The sequence below is a fragment of the Channa argus genome, chromosome 2 (genome assembly GCF_033026475.1).
Source record: "Channa argus isolate prfri chromosome 2, Channa argus male v1.0, whole genome shotgun sequence".
Classification (NCBI taxonomy): Eukaryota; Metazoa; Chordata; class Actinopteri; order Anabantiformes; family Channidae; genus Channa; species Channa argus.
In genome coordinates, this window is record NC_090198.1 from 15338801 (window position 1) to 15358922 (window position 20122).

General features: G+C 40.3%; 1 protein-coding gene across 20 annotated transcripts in view; it reads right to left on the reverse strand.

Annotated features, from left to right (window-relative positions):
- myo9aa (myosin IXAa) overlaps positions 1-20122 on the reverse strand; it is an 82345-nt gene continuing 62223 nt past the window's right edge. For 4 of the 20 annotated variants that reach the window (XM_067495786.1, XM_067495791.1, XM_067495782.1 and 1 more), the window contains 29 exons: positions 17927-18067; positions 17491-17530; positions 17266-17388; positions 16220-16300; positions 15953-16063; positions 14180-14302; positions 12823-12972; positions 12117-12433; positions 9928-11673; positions 9369-9468; positions 8919-9134; positions 7993-8090; positions 7707-7837; positions 7275-7498; positions 6988-7104; positions 6569-6757; positions 6237-6287; positions 5975-6086; positions 4983-5044; positions 4527-4719; positions 4257-4385; positions 4008-4113; positions 3763-3894; positions 3499-3622; positions 3261-3308; positions 2617-2637; positions 2150-2355; positions 1808-1950; positions 1-1699 (listed from right to left, as the gene is read on the reverse strand). In XM_067495786.1, coding sequence (XP_067351887.1) covers positions 1227-1699; positions 1808-1950; positions 2150-2355; positions 2617-2637; positions 3261-3308; positions 3499-3622; positions 3763-3894; positions 4008-4113; positions 4257-4385; positions 4527-4719; positions 4983-5044; positions 5975-6086; positions 6237-6287; positions 6569-6757; positions 6988-7104; positions 7275-7498; positions 7707-7837; positions 7993-8090; positions 8919-9134; positions 9369-9468; positions 9928-11673; positions 12117-12433; positions 12823-12972; positions 14180-14302; positions 15953-16063; positions 16220-16300; positions 17266-17388; positions 17491-17530; positions 17927-18067 — 5707 coding nt within the window. In that variant the 3' untranslated portion in view covers positions 1-1226. The other 16 variants (XM_067495796.1, XM_067495780.1, XM_067495795.1 and 13 more) reach the window with 13 other exon arrangements.

Consider the following 20122-nt stretch of genomic DNA (forward strand, 5'->3'; position numbering starts at 1 on the left):
TGACTTAGTAATTTCTTGGTTGCATTTGAGCAAACACTTTGGGAACAGGAGATGGGGATGAGTTTGGGGGTCGGGAGGCAACAATAGATTTCTTCAATAGACAGACATTTGTCCACTATACTGTACATACGAACTGTAATGTACATTACAATTGTTGTATGGCTGTTAAGCAGTGAATGCAAAGATGTCATACATATACATTCTTTGCTGGGATCCCCCTGGCTGGAATACACACCAGCTGACTTGGTCCCTTTGATGGCATATTTCCCATGTAAGAGGGAAATGAAGCAGCACAAACTTAAAACACATGATGTGGTTCTCTCTTTCTCACACATACAATCACCCGTGAGTGCTAGCCGCGTGCGCGCGTACACACACACACACACACACACACACACACACACACACACACACACACACACACACACACACACACACACACACACACACACACACACACACACACACACACACACACACACACACACACACACACACACACACACACACACACACACACACACACACACACACACACAAATCATTCACTGGAGAAATCTGTACAACTTTGTCAAAGATACTCAAAAAAAAAAAGAAAAGAAAAAAAGATAAATATTTGACTACCCAGCAGAAGCTGGTGCTCTAGCTTTGTACAGTATTTATACCACTAATACCTGTATCTTATGCTATGAAGAATTTTTGACATTAAAATTTATTAAATAAGGGAAAAAAACGTGTAATAAGATTAACCACTGCTTAGACTAATTGTTTTCAACTGTCAGCAGCTAATCTTTGTAACTTTTAAGATGACAATAACCTAATGCTGATTTTGCCTGCTTATGTCGCCCACAGCTTCAGCTTTACAGCTCTGTGACATCTGCTGAGGATGAACGGTCTTTTGCACAATCCAACATTTCCTTTTCTATCTTTCTGCTCGATGAATCTCCTCTTGGCGCTGAGTAAAGATCTGCCAAGGCACTGTGGGGACATGGGTGGCAGTTAAGTCTGAATAAGAGGAGCCGTTCCAATTATTTATGTTCCTCTGTTAAATATCTCCTCCTTCTGGAGGTGAAAACACTGTACATGGCACTTAGGGACATTTCTTTGCAAACAAAGGCTAAGCAGGAGTAGATTGAGAAGTGGAAGTTAGATGCCACTGCATTACCTCCCAACGTAAAGGCCTACATGGGGCACTGGATAAGGAGTACTTTGGTGTCCAAGGTCCGTCATACCATGAATTCATTATTGCCATACATTACCATCTGCTGTGGTATGTCTGGAGGGTCATTATCGTCATCTTCTCTGGAGTGCCTCACGATTGAATGCTTAGTCGCCTTAAGTTTCTGTTTGCCCTTCTCTGGATTGAAGGTGCCTCTGCTGGTAAACAGGGGCCTTTCACCAAACGTGGTTTCCTGATCTCCTGTTAGGCTGCTGTCTAGGCTGTCAGACCGGGAAGCTTGGGGTGCATTCGAATCCTGGGCTGGACCTGAACCTAGCGATGGCGACTTGGAGTGGAAACGAAAACGCCGGTTTGTAGCAGAGGAGGAAGAGGATGGTGGATGGAAGTGCGATGAGGAGGAGTATGAAGACACACTAAAGCAAGAGTCTACAGAGTCGAGGGATTCAGGCTGCCGGCGGAGAGGGTGGCGTCGGGGGCCTTTTCCACCAGATCTTTGAGGCCAGGGGGATGTCAATCTCTCTGCAATGAAAGGCAAAGCCAACCATTTGTGAACCCTGTACGCTTGTACCAATTATTCATAAAAACACACACTCTGAAAGATGACTTTCAGTTTCCTGCACAACATACCAGAGAAGTCTGAAATAGTTCCCTCGGAGTCCACATTGAGATTCTCAGAACTGTCGGCTGTTCCGATAGAGGCCTCTGACTCCAGAGTCTCATCATCTGATGCTCGTGGCTCCAGGGACAGCATTTCAAAAGTCAACTCCTCTCTGCAGAGGGAATTTTTATCCAAATTAACAAATGAGATGAGCAAACATCATCAGACATAGCCAATGCTAATAACACATGGGAATGGTAAAAGTATTTTTAGAAACACTGTTGTGTGACTCTAAAATGTCAAGTATTAAACAAATCGTTTTTTTTATTTTTATTTTTACATTTTAAGGACAATGCCGTAATGAAGCTTACTTCTCTTTCTGCAGGCTTTCAATTTGCTCAGTCAGTACTCTCTCCTCCTGCTGCATGGCTGCCTGCTGATACTCTGAGATTTCAGCAGAGTCTGCTCCCTCTTTAATCTGACTCTCTGCTATCACAGCATCAGCCCCAGACAGCAGCTGGGGACTAACTGGAGGTGAAGGCGTGTAGGAGCCTAGATGGTACATGGGTCCTTTTCCCTGAGAAACAAAAGAAAGGCACATGTTTCCTTTTTACTGATGTGGATATTACATTTGTGCTTTATTTAAAAAAAACAAACAAACAAACTAAAATACAGCACTAAAATAAAAGTTAAATCATGGTGTCATATACAGTATATTTCACTTCTTTTAGCATGGAGATTCTGGCACATGCAATGATAAAACCATATGAAAGAAACAGGCACTTAAAAAACAACAGCTACACTGAAAGATACACAGGAAAATAAGACTAAACTTTACCTTTTTGGTTGCATTTGGATGCTTAGAGCAAAAATGAGAAGGAATGAGAATATTATATTAGAAGTCTTTTCATTGTTGCTAATTTTTTGTTGTCTTAGTATACTGTATTAGTATACTGTATATTCTGAGAGAGCTCAGATCGTAGATGTGAAGCTAATAGCAACAACACTGTTACCCTGTGATATTTGCTGCAGAAATGTATAATGATCCTAAGGGTTACATCAGGTTACAATGTCTCTTCACAATTCATCTAGAGACAGTGATGACAAGTGGAAAAAAGTTTAAAATGTCATTTGCCACAGATGTTCAGCATAATGTGCTGAAGAAAAAGTTATAAAGGTTCTAAGTCATAGACTATTTAAACACTTTTCACTTTGCATGTTATATATTCCACATAGCATGATGTCAATCTAAGCAAATGCATGATTAGATAGTGTCTTTCCTTTTGTCACAACAGACTGACACAGTCTTAAAACAAAAACAATACGCAAAAAAGAAGAGCAGCAGAGTCAAAGAAAGGTGACAGATGACAGAAGACAGATGTTAACATCTGAAAAAACATGAGATGTGCAGTGAACTGTGCTATAACATCACCAATGGATGAGGGTTTGGGGATGTAGACCATGGTGTGTGTGTATACATACCATAGTACGTGCTATGCTCATAAATCTAACAGCTATTAGTACGGGTCTCTGGGTAAAGGAAAGAACAGATTAGGGAGGTAAATCTGAAAAGCAGGAAAAACTGCAAGGAGTAAATTAGGGAAGGTAAAGCACTAACCAAGTTTGTAGGATGGTTCAGTGAGGTAGATTTAACAATGAGTCACTGTAAAGTAAATATGTATTTCTGATAGTACTGGGATTAGTCATTATTTGATCATACCATTGACCGTCGAATGAATGTCAATCTGTTCTTGGCCTTATTCTCAGCAAATTCCAGGCTTCTGATGTCCTTTAGGCGTATTTTGTACTTATTCATCTGTTCATAAATGATAAGTTCTACACACCTATGGAAGAAGAAGGGGAACAAGTAATATTGCATCAGAATGACCTATAAATGCCACACAAACATTTTTTAGGAATTCAAGAGAACCGGTCCCTCAGACAAAGGCATAGAAATAATTTGATAGACAAAGTATATACTTACGCAGTTGTCTTGCTGATGTCTTGGACACTCTGAAGTGGATCAATAGTGTCAGGACAGCGCAGGATACAGGGAGCAAACACTATAGCTAAAGCATTAGCTGACATACGATTTGTCTCCTCTTGCAAGGCAATCCTTAAAAACATGAGTTCAGCATTAGAGCTGTTTATCCCGAGTGAAATAAAGCACTTTCATGTAATAATCCTAAAATTTCTCTTCTAAAATTATCCAAAGAACCTTTTTATTACCTGACAAGATGAAATATGAGGCGTTCCAAAGTGTTTAGGTGAGTTCTGCTTAGCTGGTCAATAACTGAATACACCCCTCTGATCATTTCCTTGTTGTCCTGCAAACCTGAAGAGACATTCCCATGACATAAATTATCATTTACTGTTACAGCAAATAAAAATATTTTTTCTTTTCAAAACTGCAAAATCACTTTTAGAAGACAAAATTTCCAGATTAATGATTAAGAAAACATGAGGTTGCCCACTTACCCATGGCACGTATAAACTCCTCATAGAGCTCAAATGTCATCAGAGGATTAGGTAGGTCTCTGAGCCACTGTTTGAAAACACTAGCAATGACATGAATGTTGTAGTCGTCCAGATTTACGCTGTCCACATCTGTATGGTCATATAGTGAATGCAGACAAAGCAAACATTTGGTCATCACACTTAGTCATCACACTTAGTCTCTTCCTGCCCATGTTTCTACGCATTTAAAAGCCAGCTACTGTAGCACCATTTACCAATTTCAAAAGTTACCTGTGTCGAGTCCCTGCTTGAGTTCCTTAATTTTGTTGGTGGAGCCAGATTTTCTGTATATTCCTTCAGCGTAGAGGCCATGCATCTCAATGTAGTTGATAAGCTTCTCCACTACCAGAGGCACTGTCCTCTCATCGTTAGTCAGACGAGAAACTTCCACCCCGAACTGTCTCGAGGAAAGCTCTGGATCAAACTGTTCACAGGAAATTTAACATACTTTGATGTAGACATGTTACTGTGTAGTCCTGCACACAGTGGTAATGGCCAGTTTTTGAACTGCATATAAACATTTGTGGGTTTAATGAATACATTCTCAGGCCACTACGTACTGTCGGTTAATAACTTTACTATCCATTGTAATAGGATAGAAATCATAGTAGCTACTGGACATAATATCACAATGACAGCTAAAATCATGAGAGATTATTGTGTGGGTGCACAGTATATCTGACTAACCTTCTTATTGCATTTGGTGGTTGTCTTCTGGCAGCACTTTCTGTGACAGGCATGCCGGCACACTGGATAAACACACCCAGAGAAATCAAACAGGTCATTTCCACTATCTACAGAAAGGCAGTGCCTCCTCATTATTCAGCAAAAGTTGGGACAAAGGAAAAAAAAATATCACTTGAGAGACCAAGGCAGCATTGGCTGACATGAAGAAAACATTCTGTGCAAAAACAGGAGAAACTGTGCAGAAATCTCCCGAGAAATGGAGCCGCAGACCCCATGAGTCCACTTGAAAACAATCAGATTAGGGCTGAGGAGAGACGGAGGGTGGGGCTTGCTCCCTGAGGCCAGACTGAGCTATGAGCCAGGACATGGTATGTGTGTGTTAAAGTTCATGTGAGGGTCTGTGTGAAGTGTTTTTAAATGAAATGTGCAAAGATTTAGCAAGAAAAGCTATTTTAAAATACACAGAAAATTAATTGAATAAAAACTAATATTCTGAACTTCTGAGCGTGTGTGCACTTCTCTCTCTCTCGCGTTGGCATCATTCACCAACATAATTTTTAAGGACATATAGATTATCCTGAAACACAAACATTACCATTAACTAAAAACATCCACTATGAGTTACCAAAGCCCGAAGTGGCACATTCTTGGTGTCGTCCTATCAATTTTCTTAAAAATATGCCATTTAAAATTACATAAACTCCAGACAAGAAATTACAACCTGCAAATAAAGGGAACCTTCCTTCGTTATTCAGTGACTTATTATACATTAGTGTTAGTTATGAAACTTATGATGATTCTATGTCAGTAGAATATTAGAGTATTTCACAACTGGCTTTTAAAAAAATAAAAAGCCTATTTCCAACACCATCCACAACCTTTAAAACTGTATTAAAAAAAAAACACAGATTCAAAACCTTTTGAAGACATGTTATCTAAGAAATCCAAAGATTCTCAAGGTGCCTGGTGGGATATTTTGCCCACACACTCACATTTGCACACACAGGCGCGGTCCATCATCCAGATGAGGGATGAGCAGTATTCACAGTATGTGGGGATGCTGTACTGTGTGGACTTGAAGATGTGGCCGTTATGCTCCTCCACCTGTAGAGAGCATGTACAGAATATTTTTCGCAATAGCCTTTTCTATTCTGGTCACCAATGTAATAATATCTTGCTTTTCTAGGGAGCAAATGAAGAAGTCTTCCTTCTGTTATGATCAAGATCAATGATGAAGAGTAAACAGAGACTTACGACATCAGTGTCCTTTTTCCTCCGCTTTTTGCGTTCTGGTTTAGGCACCTGCTGTAGCAACAAAACAGAATAACAGTATTTGTATTATTTCTTAGATATGTAGATATGTTATACTGTGTGTAATCATTATTACTAGTTATTAACAGGTGTAAAACAATTGATTCAATGTCCATCTCAATAAAGCCTCAGGAACAACCCAGAAGACTGATGGACAGCAGAATGTAGGTAATTTAGTAAGTTTGAAAAAAATTTAAGCACTGAAAAATGTAGACCTCATCCAAAATCCAAAGCGTGTTCTCCTGTGTATGCAGGAAGCTGTTACATGTCTTTACCTTGCCCAGTGTGCTGTCCAGAGATTTGTACTCCGTCATGAACTCATCCAGGAACACTTTAAAGGTGTTGACCCACACCCTGACAGGAGACTCACTCCAGTCCCTCTGTTCCTGTCGCATGGTCTTTTCCAAAATGTGCTCAAACAGAGCGTAGAGGTCTTTGTAGCGGATCATTTTACCATCATCCAGCTAGAGAGGAATACAGCAACAGGGTCATAGGTAAGACACATAACTCATCTGTCCCATGTTTCCCTGGAAAGGTCTGGTCCAATTCTGAATCTTTGACAGTTTACTACTGATTTAATTACTGAACATGTCTAATCACTTTGACAAGTAGTAGTTATAGATGCTGGGTATAATTTTGATAATATTTTAAGTTTTTAACTAGTAATCTAGTAAACAGTGTTGGCAGCACTTACTGCAAGTACTGTGGAGTAAGAGTTGAAGATGTTTAGACGGAATTCCTTCAAAGCCTTTTTAAACACAACATCCACCATCGTATCCTTCTTACTGCCTTCTGTGTCCAGGTCGGAGATCTATAATATGACATCATCTTAGCATGACTATTATAAACAGCAAATGAAATAAACTCAAACCAAAGCCAAAAATGCACTCCTTGTGAAGAATTTCCAGTGTGAAAATGCAGGACCTGTAGGACATATATTCATCATCATTGCCTACATGTGCCAAAGTTTGAGTTGTATACCTTCTTCATAAGGAATTCATTCATGCTCCTGTAGTCACTGGTACAGGTGAGAATCTGCACTGCATCATTCTGCCATTGGGCAGGCTCCAGAGCCACATTGCTGATCTTTACACTGCGCCTCCTTTTCACCTTGGGAGATGGCTCCTTGTTCTCCTTCAAGTCCCTGAACCCTCGGTCCAACATCTGATCAGGACTGCAGGAGGGGGACATGTTTTCCTGACCTTCTGTTTGGAGAGAATGCAGGTAAATGACGCTTATATGGAAATTACTAGTTCAACAGTTTCCTGCAAATTAATAAAGTGCAATTTTAACAATGGGTTTGTAAATTTACTTTATGAGCAATGAAACAAAACAAAAACAACATTTAAGTGTCTAATGTCTTCTATCCATAACAGTTTATTATGTAAAAATACTTGAAATCAGATAACACACCCTCTCCCAGCAATGGTCCAGCATCTCCGTATTCTCCATCCAAAGAATCAGCCCCACAAATCAGCTTGTCTCTGGAAGTCTTCTTGTCCCCATACTTGGTCTTACCCCAGAAACGCATCTTAGCACGAACCCTTGTTTAAAACAATATTTACATTTATTAAAAATAAATAAATGCATTTGATTTCTTTTGAGAATTATGATGATAATTTGCTCAAATTTACAAGTGATAATAAAATGCTTAACAATTTCTATAAAGGATAAAACTTTCCCAAGTTGAGGAACAAACCTTCCATCTTGTGAGTTCTTCCGGAGTGAGTCCACTTTGCCCAAATCTCCTGAGGTGATGGCTTTTAGCATCTTTTTTTGCTCCTCGGAGCTTGCAGGCTGAAACAACATGATGTTGAAAAACATGTTAAAGACAGTAAAAACAACAAAAACTGGTCTAGTAACTGTAGACAATGTCCAGCCAACAGGTGGCAGCATCACATCAGCAGAGTTGCACATTACTAGACCTTTAATTTCATCTAAATATCAGAGTAAATGGTGTTCATAGCAATAATGATATTATGAAGTAACATTAATACTTTTAAGAAATTCAAATCAGAAATTTTACAACAGAAGACATAAAGGACCCATGAAGAAAGCAGAGAGTGAGGCTTTGGGTAGTACGTGCATTAAGTGACGTGCAAATATCGTTAAACAGGAACAATGAATCAAGAAGAAAAATCAGTTACAGCTGTGAAACAGAAGCCATGTTAGAAAAGCAACTAAGTTATAAAAGAAAACGTGTTTCAAAAATGGTCCTGCATCTCTTATGATATGTAAAGCCAATATCATATCATTTGGAGGGGTTATAAAACTAGTGAAGTACTGCATTAATGGTTATTTGATAGCCTGGAATGCAATACTTAAACACACATGAATATTTGTATCATGTCAGTATTTGTACCTCCTGATGGAAGGACAGTGTTTACTGTACGTTTTAATACACAACGTGGTTTGAGCAGACATTTCAAAATATCTTTGAAATATCTGCCTTGAAATACCAGTAATGAGAAGTTTTAGAAAACAGAAGATTGTTGAGGCCCAGTGTGAATCAGAGTTGTACTGCACATCTAACTACCTATGGTCTGTGTGCTGAAGGAGGTTAGAAATGTCAAAGAGAAGCCACATTTTAAGAGGGCCACTACTGGCTTTGATGGCGCCTGTTACCATGTCTGAGTCACTGAAACAGGACTCTCTTAAGACTGCTTCCACGGAGCTCTGTTTGGAGAGGGGCAGTGTGTAATGGCGGGGGCTGAGGGAGCTGTCGCCATCATAGTCATCCTCGTCTGAATCGCCCGCAAGTGAGGTGATAGGGGCGCGGGTTAGGAAGTCTGAGCGAGTCCGTGCCATTCTGGCTTTCTTTTTTTGGCCCAATCTGCCAACCTGGAGTTTACCACAAGTGATAACAGCATGTTTAAACGGTGCCTTTAATAACCTGTAGATGAGCTTCAGTAGTTTGTTCTTCATGTAGACCATGAGGTCATTTTTAATGCGAGACTGAAAGCTCTCCTGCCAAGACTCATTTATTCATTGACACAACACGAAAAGACACTTCTGCGAAGTTGAAAAGACATTCTCTATGCCTCTTTACTAAAGAGAAAAAAGAGTGTTGCTTACATCACGAGGTTTTGTTCCTTTAGAAGGTTTGAACACTGGTTTGGGTCCCTCTCTAGGAACAACTGGAGGGATTTCTGCTGTGAGAGCATCACTGTCAAACCTGAGAGATGAGAAGAGGAGATAATACATACAAACAGCTACCGGTAACAGTAATTAATCCAAACGAAGAAATAATTTGGTGGCACAGAAGAAGACTGTAAGTCAACATCCCATCGAATACACACATAAAGCCACTCTATGAAGATGTTTGTGGTTATAGCATGTTTCAAAGGTTTTGCCACTCTCAAAACAAATGGGCTAGTGTCTGTAAGAATGTCCCAAAGGCAGTGGAAAAGTGAGGGCCAAAGTATAAACTGCAAGGAACAAATGTGTCATCCCAATTCATGTTAGATATAAAATACAAACTTAATTTATTATTGAATGCTACTGTTTTCATGTTTTATCTTTATCTTTTCTCCTTGACCTTTTACTTTGAGATGCATTGATTTTATTCTTATTCATATTTGAGACAAATGTGAAGAAAGTCTCTACACAACAAAAGCAAAAAAAAATTACTCACTTTGTAAATAACACCTTGTCCTTGGGGGAGAAAAAGGTGTTACTCGACTTATCCGTCATACTAGCTGTGGTGCCTTCATTACTTGGAGGCTTCTTGGCAGCTGTTTTCCCTCTTGTTCCTCCTCCACCACGGGACTCCAGGGTGAGTTTGGGTGCCCAGCCCTCAGCAGCAGGTCTTCTCTCCTTGTGGCTTTGTCTGGTAGCAGGAGCAGGTGGAGGAGGCAGCTTGGGGTAAGGAACACTGCTTTGGGTGTCTGCAACTTGGGGAGAGTATACTGATGGGGCAGCAGAGGCTGACTGTGTTCTGCCATGAGGAGTTGGCTCTGGCGTTGTCTCAATCAGCAGGGAACTGGGTCGAAGAGGCTTGCTGGAGGGTGCATTTCCCCTCATATCTTGTCGACTCTGCTGGATCTTGTGCAGTGCTTCTTCTCTTTTCTTCTCAAACATCTCTCTCTCGTACTGAGCGTAGAAACGGCGTTGCTGTACAAGCGCTTCCTTCTGTTGTCTTATCTGCTCCATCATCTCCTTTTCATTCTGCTGTTGTTGATTACGCTGCCTTTCCTCCTTCTCCTCATTCAGTCGCACCAGTTTCTCAATCAGAGACAGGCCAGCCTGAGGCACAGAGGCTGAGACAGGGATGGGACTTTGAGACACAGGAACTGAGCCCGGTTTCTGTGGTGATGACGTCTGCTCCCCTGTCTGAGCTGCAGAATCTTGAACCTCTAATGGCGGAAGGACAAAATTGCCCAACCCCTCAGTTAGTGATGTTTCTCTCTGCATACTGATGACCACTACCAGTGGTCGACGGGTTGAATCGCGCCGTTCTTTTAGAGGCTTTGTAACACTGGGGGTGGTTGAAGAGGTAGCTGCCTCTGCGTTTGGCTGAGGCTCCTCAGCAGGACAACGGGGAAAGACTGTGCTGCCTTCACTAGCAGGGACGTAAAATGTAGGGAGGTAGTTCTCGATTTTGGGCGGATGTGTCAGGGCAGAGGGGGCTGCCACATCTATTTTTGTCTGGTCCTGGTGGCCAGGGTAGGTAACAGTATGAGAAAGCCCTGTCATATGAGGGTCACTTAGCTTTGGGCTTCTTGAAACAACCTCCATAGTAGGCTTAAGTACAGGAGCTACTGAAGGAAATGGGGAGCAGAGGGCCTCACCGTCCATCATCTCTTCTATAGCCTTCGGAGGCTCGTCAACCATGCTGAGAAGCTCAAAGCTGCCTTTGGAGGTCTCACTATCAGGTGTGCCCTGTGGTGATCGAAAAGGTGGGGTTGCAGGGGGAACCAGTTCAACAGACCAGCGTCGTTCCTCAGATGGTGATGAGGCTCCACTACTGGTTGCCCGGACCTTAAGAAGCTCCAGGCTGAACTTTGCCTGTTCCAACTCTCTCATCCGCCGGCTCTCTCTCTTGGCCCGAGTGTTTTTTTGGCTGGGCTCATCTACAGTTCTGTCCCGCTCTCGCACCACAACAGTGGGTGTTAGAATAGCATAGCTCTCATTTGTCCTAGCAAGTTTTCTTCCTTCACCTTCTTCCTTATTGGTGGCTTCATGGCTGCTAGGGATTTGTAGGTTTCTTTCTCGTTGATCGTAAGAACGATCCTCCCATGTGCTGAGGTCCAACCCCATGATTCTCTTTGCGGACTCCTCCTCTTCTTCAGATGAGAGTTTCACCTGGCCATTTTGTAGCTTAAGCAGCGTCTCCTGCTGGTCCTTCTGCTTCAGACTCTGTTCTTTCAGTGTATTGAAACTGTCAGTAAATAAGGCATGAGATTACATTAGGCTAATGTCCAACTGCTTTCCAGTTCTATCAAGATACATCTCAACCAGTTTTTGATTTGTAACAAATTCACTAAAGAAAGAGTTTAATAAAAAAAAAAATTCTTGCTCCCAGCAGCTTAGCTGATTATAGAGCTGCTTTGTATTGGATTGCTTGCGTAATGAAATGCTTTTACCAAGCCCAGTCTGTTACCAATCTGAACCATGACCAAATTCTGCAGCACCTATGTGCAGAGATTTTTCACCAGCTTAACTGAACTCATGCAGTCTCTAACCTTCTAAGCAATTTATATTATATGCAAACACAGTATTTAAATGTTTGCTTAGTTAAACTCATCTACAACTTTCTAATAAGAGAGAATGAGGAACTCATGCAGCTTCTCAGAATATGGTCTGTTTAATAGTATGGCTTACCTTTGCCTGGCAAGGTAGCCTCTGCTAATTGCCTGTATTTGTACCACAGAAGCACACAAATGCAAGTATGCTTCTCTGGCTCGATGACAGCGCCAAGCCTTCTGAATAACCAGAGCTGCCGTGCAGCGGCGGTGAAGCCATAACCTCCATCCCCTCTGTAGCACCAGAGCAGCCTCCCTCGACAGCCTAAACCTCTGACGTTCCCTGTAACCTCGCCAGTGTGCCTGCAAACACAAGACTGCCCCATCCAGGACTTTTGGGTCACAATTCTCCTCCCCCTCTTCCTCCTCCATGGGCTGATAAAAACGCCACCATTTCTAGTAGGAAATAAATTCATAAAATGAATAACAATAATAAAATTAACAACATCAACATTTTCCTGATGCTGTAATGTTTTTTACTTTATTTACAAACTATTTTAATGCCTTTACATAATATTTAAAATTTTCTGCAAAAATAAATAAAATCCGAAGTGGACTGGACAACTTTGATATTTATTAGTATGAAATTTAAAATGTAAACACTCGTAGATAATATGATGACTGATGCAAAATATGGTCAATGGTGATAATGTCTTTGCAATAGGGATTGTAATAGCACAGTCTGAAGTGTAAGACAACTTTTTCCAGTAAATCCCACAACAAAACCAATAAAACTTTAAAAACAGAAGTAGATAAGAGCGATGAGGAAAAGCATTTCACTTTACCTGGATGCAGATTGCTGCTTCTCTCATCCTGACAAACTGCTTCCTCTCCAGCTGGGCTCTGAATCGTCGCTGCAGCAGGACGATGAGTCTGAGAACTTCCCTGTGGAGTAAGGCCTGCAGCCGCTGACGCTCAGCCTCCTGCAAAAACACCTGGGGAGGGGGGGAGGGATCACAGGGCAACGCATACACTTAATACAGACCAAGTCTGTCCAACTGCTTTGAAATAGATATAATATGCACATTTAAAAAAAAAAAAAAAAGAAAAGAGAAAACTCAAATTGCTGGCTGATAACATGGTCGCAAGAATGTGAGGTATGATCCTCTAATTATATAGACAGTATTCCAAAGGCATGGACCCCTCCATTGTGCTTCATTCATAATGTGGAATTACCTGCACCCTCCTCATTACATGCTACATACATATTATGCTTTCAGGTAATATGAGTTTATAACCAACACTATCATATCCTGACTCTATTTATAGTATGTGTAATTTAACTAATAAACTGATCAATTTAAATACTCTGCATTATTTACAATTTTGGCTCTGGGATTAAACATTTCCAGACTCCAAGAGCCCTTAAAAGGAAGTAAGCAAAGTATAACATTGTCACATTGGTTATTATTAGCCAAAGTGACCGAAACATTTTAATATGTGCACTGATACCAAACATAGATCTAAAAGAAATCACAAACTTATCTTTTCATTTTACACCTTCATTATGGATTGTGACTGTAACTTAACAAACTCAGATATTTCTCTCAGATTCCAAAACCATTTACATTAAACTGTAAATGTTTTTTTAACATAATGCAATTTTTTTCATTCAGCTTGTTCCAAAACTTTACTCAAACCATTTTAAATTTAGAATGTGTGAAATAAAACCAATGTCTGCACAACTACACCGATTAGCCACAAAATAGATATCACCTGGTGGCTTTAACGTGTAACGTGCAGTGATAGCATGTGAACATGGCAAAAATGTATTGCTGTCCATGATCGACACACATATAGCCTCATCTTATGGACCAACATAGCCTCAGACAGGTTAGTGTGCCCATGCTGACCCTTCACCACAACATTGAGACAGAAACTTGGAATTAATGTTGTGGCAGCTTGTTGTAGATCATGTTAAATATTCTTAATATGCTATAAAACAGTTTATTTTAAATTAACTGTCAGAATAAGGTGTCACACTAACAGTGTCACACTATTTTGTAATGATGAACAACAGTACAGTAGACAAAGTTAATTGAGACAGATATTTTGCGAAATCTAAAAACAGATCTCAACAGTTTTTGATTATCAGTCGATTAAAAAGAACTGCAGGGAGATAAGCAAAAGGCAGGTATATACCATTGTCTTTCCCACTTGGTATCCATCTGGGTCTAGGTCTAGCTGGTCTAGAAACTGCTGGATTCCCTCTCTGGTAGCACTGGTGCCCGCTGGAAGTAGCACACAGAAGTGATGTACAAAATCCTAACAGGGGAAGAAGCAAAGAAATCATTAAACATATTACTGTACAGTACAATATGTAAACTAGGTGTAACGTTTGTGTCAATTTTTCTTCACGTAACATGTCTAACCAGTATAGCATAAACTGTTTGTGAATGTAACCACCATGGCCCTGAATTTAAAATAAAACTCTTGACCAACACTTAAAACTAAAGCAGCTCATAACACATCTCATGACCAAATATCAAGATGCTAAAAAAATAAAATAAAAAAATACTATCAAGACACATGTGTTTTCAGGTAAAAATTCATTCTGTCTATATTTGCAGGGGTTCAAACATCATGATATAAGTATGCTCAGCTCCCACTCTTTAAACTGAGGCCCATTGTCTAAATTCAATACACTCTACAAACTGGGTTGTAGGGGGTGGATAGGGAAACAGATGCCGTGTTTATACAATTACTAGCATGGGGAGTATTTCAGAAACCCGAGGACAATGGAGAGGCTCTGTTGTGAAGAGTTGGGAAACAGCAGAGTCTTCTAAAGTGATACCATGCTAAAGATATTTCTCATTAGTGCTGACCACAGCACTAAATTTGTTTGTAAAAATTTCTGGGTAATTGACAATGTCTGATGCTGAAATTATTTGAGTGAGCTAATCCAAATGGTCATTTTAAGTTATGCACTCATTTCTCCAGATGTAAAAATAAAAATATATATTTTTTTACACACACACACACACACACACACACACACCATTGTTAGTTTTAATAACAAAGAACATTTATTTTTTTGTCCTTTCAGCTTATCCCCTGAGTTAAGTCCGCATGTTGATTTGGCACAGTTTTTATGCCGGATGCCCTTCCTGAGGCAACCTTCCCTAATTTCTACCGGGCTTGGACCGGCTCTGCACAGCTGGGGATGGGAATGAGCTGTTAGGGGTTCAGCGTCCTGGCCAGAGACACTTTGACATATAAGCAGGACCGGGGATCAAACCACTAACCCTGTAGTCCGTGGACAACCTGCCTTACCAAAATGAGCTACAGCCGGCCCCTGCAATAACCATACCTTGTTTAATAACTAAGCAAATAAATATGCAAAAAATGAAAATAAAAATAAAAGAGTAGTCATATTCCATATTACTCTGAGTGATGAACTAACCTAGTGACTTCATCTTTTACCTAGCTTTAACATGACATGACAGACACAGAAGTTTATTCAATGCCACAAAACAAAACTGGGAGTGGAAATGAGCCACTCCCAAATGTTCTGTCCAAAAACTTGATACCAATCTGCATTAAACAGGGATGATATCATTCCTATAATAGCAAGCGTAGTTAAGATGGCTGCCACTACATGCATCATGGAGGACCATAATTCCCTCCCGATGTAGCACACAATGATTCCTTGCTCAGAAAAGTGGCATGATTCATTTAACTCTGGAACCCTTAGAAACTTAGAAACTAGGTTTTGGGATCTAAGCAATACTCTTGGCACAGCGGGATCATGTTAAAGTGGTCTGACAGTGAACTTTTACCTATTCAATGATCAAGTGTGTACTTTCTATAAAACACCACACGTAGCATTTTAGATAAAACTTTGTGAATGAAGTGGGTCTCTTAAAGCAGAGAGGAGTCAAACAAGTTATATCTGTGTATCTGTGTGTGTGTTACCTTAAAGCTGTACTTGATGTTGTAGCCTGACTGTCGGATACGGACGGTCTCCAGCATGCCAGTGTACCGCAGCTGCCTCAGCACCAGGTTATCATTAAAGCGTAAGGGCAGCTGAGAGGAGAGGGGAAAAAAAGAAAGACATAAAAAAACACAGGAAACATGGGTAATAGGGAGAAGGGGGAGAAATGATAAACAGCTTTAATAAAAATGTGTTGTAATTAAAGAAAACTTTGAAAATGGTTGCTGTTTCTAGTGGGTACACTGTACCTTCTCAGCGTTGGAACGGATGCATTTGACAAAATATGGCTCAGACTGACCCAGAGTCTCCATTAGCTTATTGAGTGAGGCCTACATAAAGAGACAAATAAGACATCACAATATAACACACAGCTGCTTTGGCTGCAGTCAAAGTCAGGTGGTTCTGTCAGCCATGAACAATGTTGCTGGACCATCTGTAAAAAACTTGTCGCTGCAAGATTAAAGTCATTGCTTGGGATCATAAATACTAACAACGTGTCTACGTAACATGTGGTTGTGACGAAACAGAAGAAACCATGTGTGCAGTATTTCCATGTGCAATTATTGTGTGTGTGTGTGTGACCACATGCACATGTGTGTCAGCATGTGTGTGTGATAATTCAGTGGCCAAAGGAATTTAGTCTCCTCCTCCACCATGGGAGATTAAAGCAATCAGCGCAGCACAGGATGTGGGAAGTGAAGTCATCCACACACTGGGGCCAGGGCCGCCTGCCAGAGGGGCCTCGGCGCTCATCTCTACCTCGAGCAGCAGCAGTACAGTTCACTTTCAAAGAAATCAGGAAGAAAATAGCACTTTCGGCTTCTAAGCTGGTGTGTGTTCCCAATAAGAGCTTTAAATATACAGTTTTGACCTAAAAATGACCGAATTTCTCTAAACCTTCCTGATGGATATGCAGTTTAGAAAATGCGCTGCTAATACGTGCTCAAAGAGCAGACGACCATTTTCAGCAGTTTAAATGATAAGAACATGCTCATGTTTCATTCTAAATGAATGCTAAAAGTATGCAAGTACAAAATATCAAAGAGACTTTTATATGATGTACACATTGCAGACAAATACATGGATTAGACAGTGGATAGTAAAGGCCAAGAGTAGGCAGAGAAGTGAAGGAATGTTTCCGCCCACAACCACCTTGTTTATTTCATATTCACAGCTGGAGGTGGATTCCTCTGCTCAGCCCAGGCTAATCATGTTACATTTACAAAAAGAGCTCTGAATGACAAATGGAGGATGATGCTGGCTCTGGCTGTGTTGGTGTGAGTGTGTGTCTGACCTGGAACTGTGCGCTGATACTGGGTGGTTTCTTCTTCTTGTGGAGGTGGAGCAGTGACTTGGTGATGCGGTCATGAAGCGTTAGGTTGCTCAGGTACTTCAGGGACTTAACATTCAGTAAATGCTGCAGAAGTTAAGTCACACAGTGTTGGTAATGGTGATACCGTAAACCACATGAGAATATGTGCCATCTATTAAGATCAATTAAAGATATCCTGTACTGTACCTTGGGGAGGACTGGCTTAGACTTGTAGTTTTTGTTCCTCCTAATTATAAAAAAACAAAACCAGGTTAATCCAGTATCTAATGTGCTTTATCTACTAATCACCAAACAACAAAATCCCTCTTTTTATTCTTCAATCAACAGGTGAATAATGAAACCTTCACTGTCAAATACAAATGCAACAGAGCAATTTATTCTAGAAACATTTCTCAATCGAATCATATCTCTGCCAATAAACAGAAACTTTATTCATCCCTGTGGGGAAATTCTCTTGTTTTCCACAGGGAGTCAGAGGTCTGGTCGACTACAGAACAGCAGCAGACAGGAATGCAGTGGTCACTAAAGGATACTTCATAGTGTATTGTATAAAGTCTGAATTAGTGTAAACAGGGGACAAAAATGGGAATTTTGGCGAGGGCAGCTGCATCTGGTTACTGACATGAGGATGTCGTGTGCTCTCTCAAGGAGTTTGCTGCTGGCAGAGTTGACAAAGATTCCGTCTTCTTCTGTTGTGGAGCTGCTGGATGATAAGCGCCTCTGCCGACTTAGACGTTCGTTCCAGCTTAGGCCTGGAGAACCCCTTTGGATGAAAAGCACACACACACAACTCGATAAAGGTGAATCACTGAGGAAAACACAAACAAAAAGATTTAATAATGTCTGAGTTTTACAACTTATCAGATGGTTTTTGTAGTGTAACGTATGGATAAATTAAATTACATCCATCCTATTTGCATTTGCAAAAGGGGATCTTTCCAAATTGTATTTCCAAAAGAGGAATATCATTAAAAGGGGCAGTAGTTATTATGTTTTTTTCCTCTTGCAGAAAGTGAAATTCATCTAACACAGTTTAGCAAAGGCTCAAAAGGTTTAGACCCCAGGTCTCAAGGTAAAACCAAAGAACCTGCTCAGAACACAAACAAAAATACAGGCGGTCAGTTTGAGGTTAAAACCATTAACCATAATGGAACATTTTTAGCACAGTGGAGAAGACGAAAGAGGAGGAGAGGCAACATATAAAAAAGGTTTGCAATAAAAAGGCAACATCATTGCTGAATCTCAGCATACTGTAGCTGTAGTAGCAATTTATCTTAGATTTAGTTATTCAGTTCTACTGGAGCACTTTATTTTGTTTACATTACAATCATTTTTATGTAATAAATGTTTAGATTACACAAGTTTACAAGATAAGAATTTACTAGACCGCCTGAAGAATTACCAGCCACCCATGTACATGGGGCTTTAAGCAGAGGGTTCAATCATTCCTAGAATAAACAAGGCATAGAGTGTGTGGAGAGTTTTTAAATGGCTGATCAAGTCGATATAAAACACAAAAGGCAGTAATAAGGTTGGGTTTGGTACTGCACAGCTGTTGAAAGTGATTTTCTAGTGCTTTATTAAAGCTTAAATATATTTTCATATAGTAAATTTCAGATACAGTAAGTGAATGCAGCTTAAGGTAATTTTATTCAAACCACAGATTCCCTTCACCTACTGTATGCAGACCAAATCTTCATTTTTGAATTACTTTTGAGGACGGCGATGTTGGATTGCTATTTTAGCTCAGTCAATATCTACACTGGATGGACAAACTTTTCATTGTTATTCCATCATCAGGTCAATATTTAAATTTCTGCAAGACTTTGCTGAAATTTAAGGCAATTCCATCCCACTACATATTCTACAGGAAAGTGTCAATAAAGCCCCAGTCTTTGGATTTATATTTGTTTTGGGATCATACTCCATCCCTTTTCTAATCTTAGGACCAGTGTTTAACGGTTTACTGTGTATGACCAAGTCAGAAATTATCTGACCCAACATGTGAAGAAGATAATTGATCCTGTTGTACTCACTCTGTTTAGTCCACAGAGAGTCCCATAAAATACACTGTCTGCTGCTCTGTCCATTAGACAAGCACCCTGCTGGGACTGAATATTTATCACTCACTGGGCACCCCCCTACAATGCATAGCTCTGACTTTACATCACAGAGGAAACAGCTGCACAGGGTTTAGGACTCTCTCAGTATGTGGAGGATGAGTGTGTGTCAGTGAGACAGATAGGGAGGCAGAGGGAGAGCAGAGGTTGCAAATCACATTATGGGCAGTTTTAACAGCCCCAGCCTGAGCTTCTGTGTAACAAAAGCTGTCTTGTATGAGTTGATTTGTGGTACCAGTCGTGGTCGGGGGCTCCTAATCCCACACTCGACAGCTAATTAGAGCAGGTGGGGCTACTCAGGGTCACTGTGTTCATTAGTCTTTTCTTGCGCCGTCTGTTCCCAGGAGTAAATATCATTGAATGATGATTAGAATATATTGTAAAGTATAAAAATTAATATGTAATGAAGGTACCAAGGAGTGTCTGCACTATTTCCAGAGCTCTTTGTAGAATGTGTGTAAATTAAAACCTTTTTTTATGGGAAGCCTTGGAGAAGTAGGGATATGACTCCAAAAACTAATCCACATGTGCCAAGTTTGAGTTTGTTATTCCCCAACTCCCTCTCCCATGATTTTTTCTTCTTACTGTTGACTCACTAATAACCGGGGAAAATGGCTTAAAAACAAAATAAAAAGTTTACAAGAAAATAATTTGCTCAACTTGCTTAATTGTTTTTTGTTTTGTTTTTTTTGGTTTAG